Source organism: Lissotriton helveticus, chromosome 5_1 (assembly GCF_964261635.1).
Source record: "Lissotriton helveticus chromosome 5_1, aLisHel1.1, whole genome shotgun sequence".
In the NCBI taxonomy this organism is placed as follows: domain Eukaryota; kingdom Metazoa; phylum Chordata; class Amphibia; order Caudata; family Salamandridae; genus Lissotriton; species Lissotriton helveticus.
This window is the reverse complement of record NC_136065.1, coordinates 1,045,831,702-1,045,847,895: the sequence shown is the minus strand read 5'-3', so window position 1 is coordinate 1,045,847,895 and position 16,194 is coordinate 1,045,831,702. Positions and strand designations below refer to the sequence as shown.

Below are 16,194 nucleotides of genomic sequence, written 5' to 3'. Positions count from 1 at the left end.
AGTGTGGAAATACCTCAAGCAAAGGGCAGGTTGCACCCAGAAAGAAAAAGGAAGATGAGCATAGATTACCTTCCATCCATAAATCAATAAATATTGCCTTCCTTCCAAACAACCCACATGTACATAAAGATTAAGCAACTTTAAATGGTTGACACGCTACACCCAATAGAAATTAAGAAGGAAAAATACCTCAGAGGACATTTATTTTTTTGCAGGAAAGAAGATACTATGAGAGAGAAATAGGTCAATAATGTCTGTAGAACAGACGCACACAAGCTCATTTTTAAAGAATGCAAAATGTTTACTTTGTCAGAAAAATATTCTTAGCTTCAAATGTAGATAGAATGTAGAAAACACCACTTATAACATTTTTCTTACCAGAGTTTGCAGGGAGTCCAACTTTGCGCTTTGCACATCAGAGTCCATTTTTTCAACCAGCAGCGGAAGAAGGAACTAAAACATATATTATTATAATTAACTTCAATTGCAGAAAAGAATCACAGAAGCTGTTAACCTAAAAATGTAAGTCACAGAAGGTAATCTAGTTCATAGTTCAAAAAGACTTTTCAGTAGGCTACCACACTATCACTCCAAAATTACATAATTTGGAAATTCGTACTGCAAGTCTTTGCAGCTTACGTTATGACTCCCTCGTCAGATGCAGGCCAGGAGTAACTTAAGGGGAGATATAAAAAATAAGTATCTCTAGCTACCCTGTGTAGTCTACACTCTTGTGATCTGCTAGAGGTAACAGACACACTACCTAGGTCCCTTTAGTGGTAGCTGGAAATATCTGGTAAATGGAGAGAGGGCAGAACAACATCCAAAGAGCATTTGGGGCATTTGTATGATGTGCTCCGAACAAAAGAGGGCTGGCTGTCCAGGCTCTGCTTACAGTACAGAAAGAGGGAATTAATGGATTGGGTATCTGTACAGTGCAAAAGTTCACAAGAAGGCATCATAGCACTGGGATTTGCATTTCCCCTAAGACCAAGAAGAGGACTAAGACTAAGTGGGTTTCAGAGCTCTTCTAAGGACACTATGAGCCTCAGTTTGACACAACTGAAAAGGAGGTTTACTCAATAGTGGGGGCTTGACGGAGGAAGCGGACGGCCTCCAGACAGAGCTGAATTACCTCAAGGAACAGTAAATAGGAAGAGAGATCCCGTCCAAAAATGGTACTTGGGGAAATATCTAGTTAGTTCACTCTGAAGAATATTATGACTAATCCTGTGAAAGGCTTTTAGGGCAAAACCAAGCACCTTCAACTGAATTCGAAGGCCAACCAGCAGTCAATTAAGATTGCTTCAGAGACCTTATCAAATTTCTGTAAGTTGTATAACCAAATGTGCAGTCATGTTGTGAACTTCCTGCTGTTTTTCGGTGAAGCAGGCAGGAAACCCTAGATTAAAAGAGTTTGCATTAACAAGCCTAGACACGATTCCTGCATCCACAACGAAGGCGCGGAGACAGGATTACTCTCCAAATAAGCCTCACTTTAAGGCAACAGAAGGAATCGAGTGCAATGACCTGCACAGTTAGACTATGGGACAGATGTATGAAGCATTTCTGCAGTCGCAAACAGTCTGATAAACAGAATCTGATCACAGAAATGTCCTTTTTATGTACTAATCACGAATTGCGTTTCAGTTACTGATTCACAATGTAGGTTTGCGACCAATACCAAGTCAGTATTTTGAAGGGGCATGTTTAGAGCATCCCAAATCGAATTGGTAGGTATTAATGTTTTGCAACCAAATTCGGGCCTCAAAATATTAATATTTTACCGCTTCCTCAAAAGAGGGGGTAAGCCATTTGCAAAAGGGAAGGAGTCCCCAAGGGACTCATTCCCCTTTGTGAATGTTGACAAAAATCTTTTTTAAGAGTAGGCAATGATCCCATGAATCATTGCGTACTCTTGAAAAAAAATAAAACGTACACTTTTCTTTTTTAGGTCGAGCCTATCCCATTCCGCAGGAATGGATAGGGGAGAATTTTAGTGGGCAAAATAAGTTCTCAAACCATCGGTCGGATTTCAAACAGTTCATGTGAAATCACTTGAACACAAGCACGCGCATTTCCCCACATCAAAGCCTCCCTCCCACAGGCTTCCCCAGCGTGCGCAGTGCGCGCTGGCCTCACTTCTCCTCCCCCCTAATTTCTTGCACTTTCACGGCCGTGAGCTACATCAAAGAGTTCCACTGCCCCGCCACCTGCTTCACGGCCGCTTCTCATTTCTGCCCGTCATCACATCATCAGCCTCCCACAGGCAGCTTATTTTTAAAGAAGACTTGTTTAAGCTGCTCCTACTATGTTCATCTAACAAGAGGTCCTGATTGTAATTACAACGGTCAGGTTTTGCTTCGCTTTCATGAACAGCTTGATAAATAAACTGTGGGCTATGGTGACGTTCTATAGAGTGGTGTGGACCTATCATTATCTAAATGCACTATCTATCATGCGTTATACATTAAATGGCTGCAGGAAGGAAATCAGAATGAATGTAGGTCCCCCCAGTGTAAAAAACCCATATTGTACTGGAACCTTGAAATAAAACTCACTGCCTCTTAAACATGGCTTTTTATAACACTGCAGTTTGCACCCACACATATAATTAAATAAATATTGCTGCTATGTTGCACGAAATGTGATTTGTATAGCACACCGTGGTATACCCTCACAACGTTCTGAGCTAGCCGTACAGCGCGTGCGTTTGTTTACACATGGCTCTGCGGTTTCAGTCACACTGCTTGCTGCCTGTTTCGAGGGAGCCTGGCATATGTATTCATCGCGTGCTGGAGTGATCCCGGTCACCTGTTGGCTTGTGCAGTGTGAGACTCGCATCGATGGTGTGAGCGTCCCGCGGTTGTGGTACTTGCGTAAGAGTATGGCATTGGCGGGCAGAACTGTTGTGCCTGGGTGCGCACTCTACGTAGGCAACACACGCTGAGTGCGTTAGTAGTGCCGCTCCTGTCGTTGTGTAGGAGTGTCCCAGAGTCTGCTTGTGCAAGTGTCACTGTGCATGCATCTGTGCCAATGTGAGTGCATTGATTAATTGTGTGGCTGTCGGCTGGTAAGTGTCACAGTGCATGTGCACGTGGTGTCTGTTTGCACATCAGTGTTGTGTGTGTGTGTGGCTGCACGTGGTGCCTGTTTGCACATCAGTGTCGCATGTGTGTGTGGCCGCCTCTGTGTCTGCGCGTGTGGCCGCCCCCTGTGTCTGCGTGCGTGTTGCTGCACGTGTTACGTGGCCCTTGCAGTTTTTCAACAGGGGGTGTCTCATTGTTGCTTCGTTTGTTCCACCGCTGTCATTCACAGCATCCACAAGTACCTCCATTATATCTAGATCGCCTTCTACGGCTCTTGCAGAAGCTGCAAAATTCCACTCTCTCAGCACTTTCAATTCCAAAAAAAAGACAATTATTATCTGGTTCATCACTGATATCTTTCCTGTTGCCGGCATGCTGTGCACCACAGATTCGTATGGTAAGGCTCTGGTCAGGCGCTTGGAGGAAGCAGTTTTTAAAGGCAAGCTCGTCTATCAGCTAGAAAGACAGTACGGATCGATGGTAAAAGGCGGAGCCGGCATAGGGATTCTCTGCAGCAGAGCAAACTACTGAGAGGAGCAATGAGGGAGACATTTAAATACTTGCAGTATGAATGAAGTGGATGCAGGCTTTAGGAGAGAACACAATACTTTGTTTCTATACATGGTTATACACCAAATATATGTGGCTTCTAAGCGCTTTGACAGCGAGAGAGAGAGGCAAGCATGTTCTTGTGAAGGAGCACGAGATACAATGCATGTGTGACTCGCACACCCCACGAGCAACCAATGAAAGATGTGAGAGAATCAAACACTGAATACTTGTGCCAAATCGGTAATAAGTAACATCCTGAAAAAAATCCAAGCAAAAGGCCTCCTACACGAGAACCCTTCTCAACCATGAACTTTTAACTTTCCAAACCAGCAAACTACAGACCAGTTTCCAGACGCCTGGATAAGCTGATTTAGAAAAGGTCTTAGAACATCTTCTTAACCTCACCCTGGGAAACAACCTGCGGACAGAGGAATCATTAGGATTCCCACCAGCCAGAGGCACAAAATCAGAATGACCTAAAAGAGATATCCAGCTTGGAGGACTTAAACCTTACAGAGGACAAAACAACTCCACTGCTGCCTTATGGACTTAGTATAAGTTTTCTGTGACAACTCATCACCAAACACTCATTCTCAGGCTGGAAAGCCTTGAAATTTACAGAAAGACTCTGAAAAAAAATCGCCTGTTAACTCAAAGACAGACGCCAGAAAACAGGCCCCCACTCACCTTCACTCCCTCTCCACAGCCCACTCTGCAGTGACCCTCAGGGATCAGTTATCTCACTTCTTCTATTCTACCTCTATCGGATTTCTTTCTTTTGAGCACCTTTGTGCTAAAAGTAAAAACAAATCACGTTTTGTGCTGTTTTTACCAATCTAACATATCCACCACTCAAAATACTTTCACATTTCACTATATTAATTCACCACTAATCCTTTATGGGTTCTGGAATAGCACTGGCCAAAAAAGCGCTTCAACACCCCAACAGGGGTAGCAAGCACTATATAAATGAAAACCTTTTTTTCCCTCTTCTATCCCTCCACTATCCATTTTAATCCAAATAATTAACTATCATATCCACCACTCAAATTACTTTCATATTTCACTATACTAATTCATCACTAATCCTTTATGGGTTTCGGAGTAGAGTGCTACTCGCCGAAAAAGCGACTCAACGCCTCTCCCTCATCAGGGGTAGTAAGCGCTATATAAAGCAATTACCACACAATAAGATATTGGTAAATAAGAAAAGTACTTTCTGCATTTTTTAGGCATGCATATAGGCATGCTCCTACAAAATGACACAGTTGGCTTCATAATGGTGTTTATATATGTATATTTTTTTTAAACAAAAATATAAGCCATGATGCTCAGCAACCGCAATGCTGTACAGCTATGATACTCAAAGTAGGGGCCGGGGGCCGCTTGTGCCCCTCTTAACCTTTACATGCGGCCTCCTTCTAGTGAACAGCAGTGCAAGCTGCTGTGCACTATTATCCAGAAAAAAATGTTTAACCTGCAAAGAAATGCTTGTCCGTTTATTTAACATTTTTTAAGACCTCCTCACACAGTCTCTGACCCACCCAGACCCCTACCACCACCCCTCTGGCATCAGGGCGGCCCTCTGTCACACCACCGACCGTACTTTGATGCCCCTGTGCAAATGTCTGTGAGTACCCCTGCTGTACAGCATGACTAAATATCACTATCTTAGAAAGTTGATACCTATTGGCTTTGCCAGAGCTGGTTTTTAGATACACCCCTTGCACCGCAAGTTCGTTTCCTTGTACTCGGTCAAACTGATTTCAGTACTGAACAGTAAGTAACAATAATTTTAGGCTGTCTATCTACCTTTAAAATACCTGCTGTAAAGTTCCTTGTTTGCGTATGGCACGTTATGATCCCATGAGCTGAGCGAAAAACTGTTGTTGGTGGAGCTCAGCTGTTCCAATACTCAAGCATTCTTTTTGTAACACTTCTATTCCCATTCCTCAGATCCATCTCTTTGTCGCACTTCTTTACCCATTCCTCAGATCCATCTCTCTTTGTCACACTTCCTTACCCATTCCTCAGATCCATCTCTTTGTCACACTTCTTTACACATTCATCAGATCCATCTTTGTCACACTTCTTTACCCTTCCCTCATATCCATCTCTATCGTCCTCACTCTATCTATCGCCCTCACGCTATCTATCGCCCTCACGCTATCTATCGCCCTCACTTTATCTATCTATCGCCCTCACGCTATCTATCGCCCTCACGCTATCGCCCTGACTATCTATCGCCCTGACTATCAATCGCCCTGACTATCAATCGCCCTGACTATCAATCGCCCTCACTCTATCTATCGCCCTCACTTTATCTATCTATCGCCCTCACTCTATCTATCGCCCTCACTCTATCTATCGCCCTCACTCTATCTATCGCCCTCACTCTATCTATCGCCCTCACTCTATCTATCCATCGATCGCTCTCACTCTATCTGTCTCTCTATCTATCGCTCTCACTCTATCTATCATCCTCACTCTATCTATCCAACGCCTATCGTCCTCCCTGTATCTATCTATCGCACTCACTCTATCTATCTATCGCACTCACTCTATCTATCGCACTCACTCTATCTATCTATGGCATCATCACAGCATCACTCAGCACCACCACAGCATCACTCAGGGGCACCACAACATCACTATGCGCTACCACAGCATCACTGAACGCTACAGCATCACTCGTCGCCACCACAACATCACTCAGCGCCACCACAGCATCAATGTGTGCAACCATTCAACAACAACTGGTTCAAATATGTTCCATCAATGTTTCAAGCTTTATTACAAATGTCACAAAAAGATGTTAATATTTCACTTCTTTTCTTGGATTTTCGCCACAATAAAATACACTGAACATAATCTTCACAAAAGTTATTTACTCAAGTTTAAGCTATTGCCATTATAAATTACAATAACTTTTATTTAAGTATTAATTATTTAAAAAAAACAAAAAACATTGTTATTTGTAATATCAATACATCTAAGTCACGTAAATACAACACAATTTGCATTACAAATGCTATAGGTGTCAAATTTGCAAAAGTTAAAAGTATTGGCATTGTAAATGACAAAGCTATTAATTTCGCTATTTTCAAAACCAACACATCAAAAAAAATTCTCATTTACAAGACCAATAGCTCAAACTTTCCTAATGCGAGACCTATTGCATTGCAAATGCTTGTTTTTTTAAAGGGTATCTCATTTTCCTTTAAAGAAAATGTGTTGCATTAAACAAATTACTTTATGTAAAAGCAATCACAGGCATTGTGATCTGCCAAACTCAGCAGGCCACCATCCCTGTGATGGCTGGGATTTCTAGTGGGCTGCCATTTGCGACCTATCTCATCAATATTTGGAGGCAAGGTTGACTTATCACTCACTAGGAATTGGCAATTCGCAAACCGACCTATTACGACATAGATCGGTTCACATATCACCACATTGGTCACAAACACATAGAAAACACTGGTAGAAACATGTGGCCGATTGAAAGTGCAAATACGATAATGGAAATTGCATATGCATCAACTATGAAATCTGCACATGCTGGAACCAAAGAAACTCCATATATTCAAACCATGAAAATTACTGAACACATAAGGATATGTTTTTTTCTAAAAGAATGCTGAAATATACAGACGCTAACTACCAGGATCTCAATTTTTCATATGGTGGATCTGGGGTGGAGAGGGGAAAATGTAGTCCTCCCTGCTCGACTCAAAGATCTTTTACCCAAGGAAGCATTTGAATAAGTTCTCTCTCCATGTCTTTTGGGACACAGATTCCAGTCCTGAATTTTTGAATGATAGCCTAATACATTTTTTTCGTGTCTTGTTTTGCTTCCATGGAACTATTAGACTAACAGAACTGGAGTCAATGATTTGAAAGTGAAAGGTTCAGGACTGGATACAGTGTCAACAGTGACCTGCAGTGAGGTGATCACCCTACATTTGAAAGTCCTTCTGTAAAACATCACAAGCTAAATCTGGGGCTTAGAGATCTCAACTTCAAAAGGGTCTGATGAATTAAGGGACTGCCTAACAAAACTTACCCATCAGTACAAGAGCTTATCTAAAGGGCATTTTCAACACTTCCAAATGGTATCCAAATGCTAAGCACTGTTTTTAAAGGGGGACAGATTCAAAATCTGAATGGCCAACTGACTTTCATAAGGGGTGGTTGTTGAACAGGGCACTGAATGGCATGAAGTTCCTTATAAACTGCGCCAGGGGAACTAGAGCTCTTGGGAAGGGGAAGAAACACATTAGAGTTCAATCATATTTATCTGTGATTTTAACATTCATTTCATACACCGTCCCAAAAAATCCTTTTTCCACCACTTTTAAGGATTGCTGGCCAACCTCTTGAGGAACAGCCAATGTACCAATCTCAGTAAATTTCTAGTTCCCATTCTAGCTTTCAAATGAACTTTCTAGGGGTATAATACTCGCTTGGATACTTCCACCTTTCACTTGTGAATGTCTCCTGGTGTTCAGAAAAAAAACTCATACTTTTGCGATGATAGATTAATTCATCATTTCAAAGGGCACATGTTATTACTGGAGAATATGTGGCTATGCATTTTAAAGACTTCAATGAAAGGCTAATATCTAGGTTACAAAAGAATTTCATAATTTCAAATGTGGGATCTTGCAGGCTAGAAATCAGAAATATGTTCATCCTCTCGGGATGTAACAGATGTGTGCACATCTGTGGGGTTGCTACCATAATAATATTAGGCCATTTGTGGAGAGCGAGAGCAAAAAACACTGCGGTTTTGTATATCTCACAAGCATTTTGTGCAAGAACAGATAAATATATTTAGGCATTATGTGGATCAAAAAAGAGAACCTACCTGGAAAATAAAGGAGTCATGTTTAGTGGGTACAATATATAAGTGGATGGAAACTGCATCTGGGCGTCAGTGCTTCTAATCTTCATAATGAACTGTACCCTAATATAGGCCTAGGTAGTTGCACAATCTTTTACATACATTTGTCTTACCTTGCTCTACATAACGACTCTGGCGCTGACCTTTTACCTAGTTAGGCACCAAATAAATGTTGTGTGGTTTTCTTCGAAAACTAGCCTAATTTATTATGCATGAGGATTCTTAGTATCATAGCAGGAGTACCATCTTCTGCATAATAACTCTGTACAAAAGTCACTGCTATCGTCATCCTTGGCCGACCTGCCGACAGTACCATGAAACATCTAGGTAGAACCCCTGAGGGTACATTTCGGGTATACAAGTACCACTTCTTCGATTAGAAAACCAGAGGAGAAGCTTCCATGCTGACACGAGATGCTGAAGTCCCTGCACACAGACACTCCAGCACGCAGTGGTCTGACATCCCTTGCGGGGTGTCCAACTCGAGACCAAGACACGTCCTTTGTTCTCTCCCATCAGGTAATGGGGTTGGCTCTTTCCTAGGGCGATTCTTGGCTACACAACTACATTCATGCTGGGCACACTTGGGTACTAGGTACACTTGGTTACATCTAGTTAGGGTCTGCATCGTAGGAGTACTCATGATTACTGCTATGTATCTATATGCCTGTATATGTTTTAGCACCATGGTAGAATTCTACCTTTTATTTACTCTGTTGGTCCTAATAATCGTATATATCTGTTTCTGTCTAATGGTTGTTGCAGCACATGTATTTTATACTAGAATGACGCTGGTTCAATAAACAGTTCTTGAAAACAACCCCACAGTTTATTCTATGTATCTCGGAGACAAAGTGAGCACGAGTGACTGAGCGAAAAGTACTGTATCCACGATCCCTGAGGGGTCAGGGTTGTCATGTTTGATAGTTGCCAGAAACTATTCACTCCTTGGTAAGGTTGTGGGGCTTATAGTGGCAATGTGAGCTAGCTGGTCTACAGACCGACATATCCTTTAGGGGTGTGAATCAGTCTGGACACCAAACCCTTGGTTTATGTAGTCTAAACGTCAAGATCCTATATAGATTTGTAGGAACTACACAACAAGAGGAAGAATGGAGCTGGATGGATTCCTTCTAGAATTCCATCATTTTAGGGCACAACAGGCATATCACATTCTTTTTTTCTTTATTACATGTCATCATCTCAAGCCTGCCAATGCCTTTGCTGATTTTTCAAAAGCCACCTGAGAACTTCATTTTGGAAGCAAAGGACTGTACCATTAGTGATTACTTTGCTAATGATGCAGCTTGTCGTGTAGAAAATGCTGAAGCGTAAGGGGAGTCAGAGTCAATCATTGAGCCGAGGTGTAAATTTAAAGGGTCATTTAATGAGGATAGCTACAGCATCAAAGACACCTTTGTGGGTGGGCAGGTGGATTTTTGGAACACTGACAACTAGAGTGTTATCTCTGTCCAGGACAGGCATGACTAGACAGTCATTATAAATTCAATTTCCAGCAGCAAACTTCATGAAAGATGTGCGTAATGAAGCTGAAGTTGCTGTCAATAAAGCAACAAAGGGCTTTCGTGATGCTGATGTGGGAAGTAATACAGGTTTATTTTAAAACATTTTCAGGAGTATATTTCTGGTGTGAAGAACAAGTGGGTATAATCTTTGTTTAGGCTTCAAGTTGAGAATCGAAGAATGCTTTGAGGGTGATTTGAGCGAGAAGAGGCGGATAACTGGATATCATTGTTGAGAGTTGTGTTACCAAGCAGGAGTGGGCAACTGAGTTGCCTGAAGAAGTCAAATTACATATCACAAAGGGGTTTGCTAAAAAGTCTGGCCTATGAGAACATGTTTGGCGAGTGCGCCTTGCAGCCTTTTCACAAGGTGTCCACTCAATGGACTCTACTAGATGGAATATTAGTGAAGGGTGTAAGTTTGATCAAACTGGACTGGTTGAACTGTGGCTGTCAGAGTCATCTGGGAATGACACAGGCTGTACAGGAGGTCAAAGGGCTCATCGGTTCATGTAGGAGATGACCAGTGGACGAATACTGAGATGTTGGTGAAGGTAAAAGATTGTGCGAGCAATGGGTCCCATGCTGAGGCTCAGTCTGAGACTCGTCCAGTACTTACCTGCCTCTTCTTCTGTTCCACCTAACTAGCAAAAAGATTATGCGTAGGTGTTATTTATCTATTTTCTCTTTTTGCTTCTGGATATTATGTCTGTGTTATTTGTGCCATCATATATTTTCTTCTTTTTATAAAAAACTGAGTTATATTGTATCCTCATGCATAAATGTTCTGTGTCTGTTAGTTTGTTTCTATACCTGTTCTGGAATCTTGGGGTTTACGTCACTTGAATGTTCTTTCATGGGAGCTGATCTTACCATCCTCTCCAGTGTATGGGTCTAAATAAATATTTGTACTAACCTTGCTTGACTCCGCGGTTCATTAGAGTAATGTTCTGCAAACACAATGGAAGCCTGTGGGCTGTAAGGCCAATTTTTCCTAGAATTGTTGACCAAACAATGGACCTTATCATTGTCATTCCTCTACACATTTTGAAGCTGTGCTAATATCCAAGATGGAGTCCAAAAATACTGCTGAAGTCCCAACATTATTGCTGTGGGCTCCAAGTTAAAGATCCTTACAGCTGCTACAAGAAAGAAGAATACTTTCAAAATATAGTCACATGTTTGAAACAACAAAGGTAAAGGAGGAAGATGGTCGACCCCACTAAAGAACCATTCTCTCAGAATGCTACTACATATGAATTACTGCAACTGGTAAAACTGAAGGATAATTAATAGGAAACATCAAATGTTCAGCCATATGGACTTTGCCAGAAAAGCCTTATAACATACCTGCTTACTAACAGAATGATATGCCCCTTAATATTTTAAACTAATCAAGTCGTTAACGTGTGTGGTGTTAAATTAGTTGGCAAGAAGTAAATTGAAAAAATTGTGTTTCGTTAAATGTAAATGATAAACCTAACAGCAAAGTCTAAGTTAGACACTAACAATCTGCTGTGGCATACTGGAGAGGAGGGAAGCTTTTGCTATGCATATCTTTATATACTCATTCGAAGCGATGACTCAGTACTGCGCAGAAACGGCCAGTACACAGCCAGGATTAGAGGAGTATTACCTGGCTGTATTTGGCAGAGGTGTCTAGCAATGTCTGGAACAACTGCTAGAGAAGCATCACACAATGCCCAACACCATGTCACCTTGTTGGTACTCTAAGCAAATCATCTTTAATTGAATGGGCACTTACAAAAAAGAAAGGTGTTAGATGCACTTCCAACAGAATCTCTAAACGGCTTGAATTGGTTCCTATTTGTAACCCCTATGCTCATTACTTCAGGGCACCGCTGCACTGACTTTCAACAGTTTTACCTAGTATATGCATTGCCTTTGATAGCTCAGACTATAAGAACAGTATGAGTGATATTGTCACTTGTGATCTTTTAATGACATATCGTTGGTTTACATAATCTTTGGATTTAATTAGCTCCTAGTGTGCATTATAAGACTATTGTAAATGAACAACAAGTTTAACCCATTGCGTGCTCGCATCCACCGCGGTAAACGGGTTAAGGACAACAGAGGAATAAGACCATTGTTCTTGGAAGGGATGCTGCACGGCTGAAAAAAATCTAATTGCAAATAAAATGATACAGTGATAATATGCTGATCCAGGACAAGGTGGTGTGAACAGCATCAAAGCTTTGTCCAGTACTGAAACCATATTCCACTAAGCCAGAACGTTAATTCTGGGGACTGAAATTTGTTTTATAAATATTTACACAGCATAAATACAAGATAAGAATTCAAAGGAAACACTTGGCGTTTAAACCCTGGGCTTGGCACACTTATAGACAAGTTGACTGTTTTATATTTAAGCAACAGTCAACTTGTCCTAATAGGAGGGAGTGAAGTCTTAAGTGTACAATGCTAGAGGCCCCAATGAAGGCCCCCCCCCCTTGTGTCAGCAGCAGCCGTGCCTCAGCTCTTAGAGTAGCTTTGGCACAAGTAAATGTGCATTGCTTTGTTGAGCACCACATGCTCCATGCTGGGCCTCTGCAGGTCATGTCACTCACTTACAATGCATACTAGTAGCAGACTGTCCACCATTTAGGAAAGAAATTAGCCCAGAGGCTTCACAACTCCATGTTTTATCTCCGTGAAAGAAGACAGACAGTGCTCTGCATGTCATTTGAGAAGAGGATCTTGTTGTTGCCTTATCTTTGTGCAGTGGCTACGAATCATTCTGAAACGATGAAGGACAGGAGCTGCTTCTTGGAATATATATGAAGAGGGAGAAGTATTACAACGACAGCAGCTCCATTTTAGGAGTGAAATGTGCAGCGTGACCAGTCAGCAGACAAAAACGCTATGAAAGAAGACATCTGACCCAGTGTCTCAGCCGCCTCTCTGAGCTCCAGTCCTAATATAGTCAGTTCCCAGGCAGATTACACTGCACACAGAGCTCCAGCATAGTGCAAGTCAAACTACCCATGCACCGTAACCCCAATTAGTATATGGGTTTCATATGCACACAGTGGAAGCATTTGTCTGTTTTTGTCCTTACTTGCCTAGCATAGTAGAAACATTGTCAGGGTACACTAGAGTCCAATAGAAGCTGCCTGCATGGTCATCTCCGAGGCTGTCCTGTGCTCTACCGGTAGGAGGAGGAGGGAGGACAAGTGATCCCTCAATAAACTCATTCAGAGGCGAGGTCTCCCAACATTGCCACATTATGCTGGCCCCAGCACCTCAGAGGCAAATGAAGCTGCTTTAGACCTCAGTAAAAGCATTGTCATACTTGGCTGCTGCAGTTATGCTGGATGCCGCCAAGGCATTCAACTCTATTGAAAGGAGCTACAGGTTTCAAATACTGCAGCGCATGGGGATCCCTGCTTTTATAGTAGATGGGTGCTGCTGTTGTATACTGACCCCACGGCAAGTGATCAGGTAGATGGACTCACATCTGATCCAATTCGGATCGGCAGGGGGACCAGGCAAGGGTGCCCTCTCTCACCACTTCTTTTTTCCCTAACGTTGGAGCCGTTGGCTTGCATTGTCAGGCAGCGCCACAGAGAGGCTGACCTGAGCTTCGCACATTGCCCAGTAGGCATATCGCTTTATGCCGATGACATGGTGCTTTTTGTTAGGGAATCGCAGACATACTTAGCACCAATCCTATGTGAGTAGATTAGATTTGGGCGTTTTCCAGGATAAGCATTAATTGGATTAAATCATTGGTGGTGCCTCCAACTGTGAACACTGTTCCCCATGCTCTGGAGTTTACTCTTGTGTGGTCCACCGACCCTGTTAAATCCCTAGGTGTATGGGTTCACCGTGATCCGGAAATAGTTGTCTGGGAAAATTACGGTACTGCATGCACCAAGCTGGAACAACAGGTTGCTAGATGGACTTGGATGCCGCTATCACTAGCTGATCCCATAGCCCTCATTAATAGGATCGGCTGCCTCGATTTTTTTACTTGTTTAGCATCATACCAATAAAACGGGCCCAGCAATTCTTTAAAACCATACGTTCATTGATAGTGAGGTTGGTATGAGGAGGAAAAGAACCCCGCGTGTGCTGGGACACACTTACCCTGATTATAATAAAGGTGGCTTTAGTGTACCGGAAATGCACTTGTACTATGTTAATTGGTTTCGTAAGGTTCTTTGAGGCAGCTTTAGATTGACTGATCCTCAGAGTTGGTTCGTAAGGAGCTTTAATTATAACCTCACAAGATGAGTGGCGCGTGACTTGTAGTGAAGGACTATAGGCCAGTGGGCATGAAGTGCAGGAGAACATCATTGTTGAGGGGGCTGGAGTGACTAATATATTCATCACAGTTATAAGACATAACACATTTGTTGACTGAGTAATAGCAAACTTCATAACTTCAATCTCATTTATCAGTATTCATAGTGGTTCTCAGATGTTGAAAATGTCTCATACCTACATTTAACTGTACATGTTGGCACATACTGCAATCAAATATAGAACCTATTATGAGGTGTTGGAACAGCATCACCTTTATTATGTGGTTAATATTGCCTTCATTCCACATCATTCTTTCACGCTTAACAATGTGTATGTAGTTCTTTTATTTACAACCTGATTCGAATGCATTTTCTGAAATCCACCCCAGGAATAACAATAAAGGTATTTCTAAGTGTCATTGACTGAGACAATGTATAACAACATTTTGAAAACATCAAACTGATGAACTTTATTTTTAGGAAGGCTTCATCTGCACTGCACGCTTCTCATGTAAAAAGAAATACACATTTTAATGAGAATCTAGCTTTGGGAAGTTTTTGGCTCCTTCTGGTCAATATGCATCCTTTAGCCAAAATAGTGTTCTTGTGCCAAACTTTCTTTACCTGCAAGTAGGCAGTCTTAGTAATTTTGCATCAATGAATATCAGATTTACCTCTGCAAACTGGGGAGTGGAAGTCAAAACTGCACGGAGACCGTGGATCAATTCCTCCTTGGTGATACCATGCGGGTCACTTGGTGGCTGTAACAGAAGGAGGAGGGTACAATAAACTGATTAAGGTGGTCTCACCCTTTATCAGAAAGAGGCACAAAGCAAGCATTACAATCAACCATTCAAATTATTCCCCAAAATTGGATTAGTAATCACTTGCAACTCCAGGGCACTATCTTCAACGGACAGTGCTGACTTTCAACTGTGATCCTTCGAGATGTGATTTACTAAAAATAACTGGATTAGTGATGCTACTCTTTCAAAAACATCACGTAGGGGCTAAGGGTTTTTCATTTATCCAGAGAGTTTTTGCTTTGATATGAATATTTTTTGCCTGCCCTAAAAAATCTTTCCTTTGAAACAATAAATGTTTTCTTATCTGAGCCCAAATGATTCTGCCTTGGTGTGGAGGAGGTGACTTTGGATGTGAAATAAAAACGGTCTGAAACACTGCCCCATCACCACGATCAGTTTGTCTGTAAAATTCAACAACTGTCTGTCCACCGTTCAAATACTGATGTTGTTATTTCGGAGGTCTCAGTGAAAATTTTTGTTGCAAGAGATTTAATCACACTGGCCTTTTCTGGTAAAAGAAATGACGTTAATTCCTCTGACGGAAAACAAAGGTAGTTACAAAAGTTGGTGTGAATGAGTATGAAACAAAGTCGCTTTTGCTAAGATAGCCTATGCAAAAATGTATAGAATAATACAGGTCAACACTATATGGCAAATCGTAATGATTAATATCAGAACAAAATAGGGAGCTATTCAGTATTATTTAATACACATCAGTAGAGCTAATTTTGTGTTCCCTATGAAAATACAATTGTTACAAAAGCATGTCTCTGGGGAGAATCAAACTTTTAAGTGAGATTCAAAGAAAGATGAATCATTACCCTCATTACAAAGAAGCAAAGATGTGCAAAAGTTCTACGTATGAAGGTCTGTATTTATGAACAAACTATATACATCGAAGAGGAAACAAATAAGCATACTCAGCTATTTAATAAAGAACTAAAGATTAACATCACACCTTTTAGTTAAATGTGAAGTTATTTGAACTTTGGGTATGTATTCCCCATGCCTAACGCATACTCATGAGACTTGAAAAAGTATTTCGGCTAT

At 41.5% G+C, this 16,194-nt stretch overlaps 1 protein-coding gene across 1 annotated transcript in view; it reads right to left on the bottom strand.

The window, feature by feature from the left end:
- MMS19 (MMS19 cytosolic iron-sulfur assembly component) overlaps nucleotides 1-16,194 on the bottom strand; it is a 466,622-nt gene that overhangs the window by 296,906 nt on the left and 153,522 nt on the right. The window contains exons 9-10 of the mRNA XM_078643578.1: nucleotides 15,013-15,099; nucleotides 379-453 (exon numbers count right to left, since the gene is read on the bottom strand). Coding sequence (XP_078499704.1) covers nucleotides 379-453; nucleotides 15,013-15,099 — 162 coding nt within the window. The remainder of the gene's footprint in view (nucleotides 1-378; nucleotides 454-15,012; nucleotides 15,100-16,194) is intronic.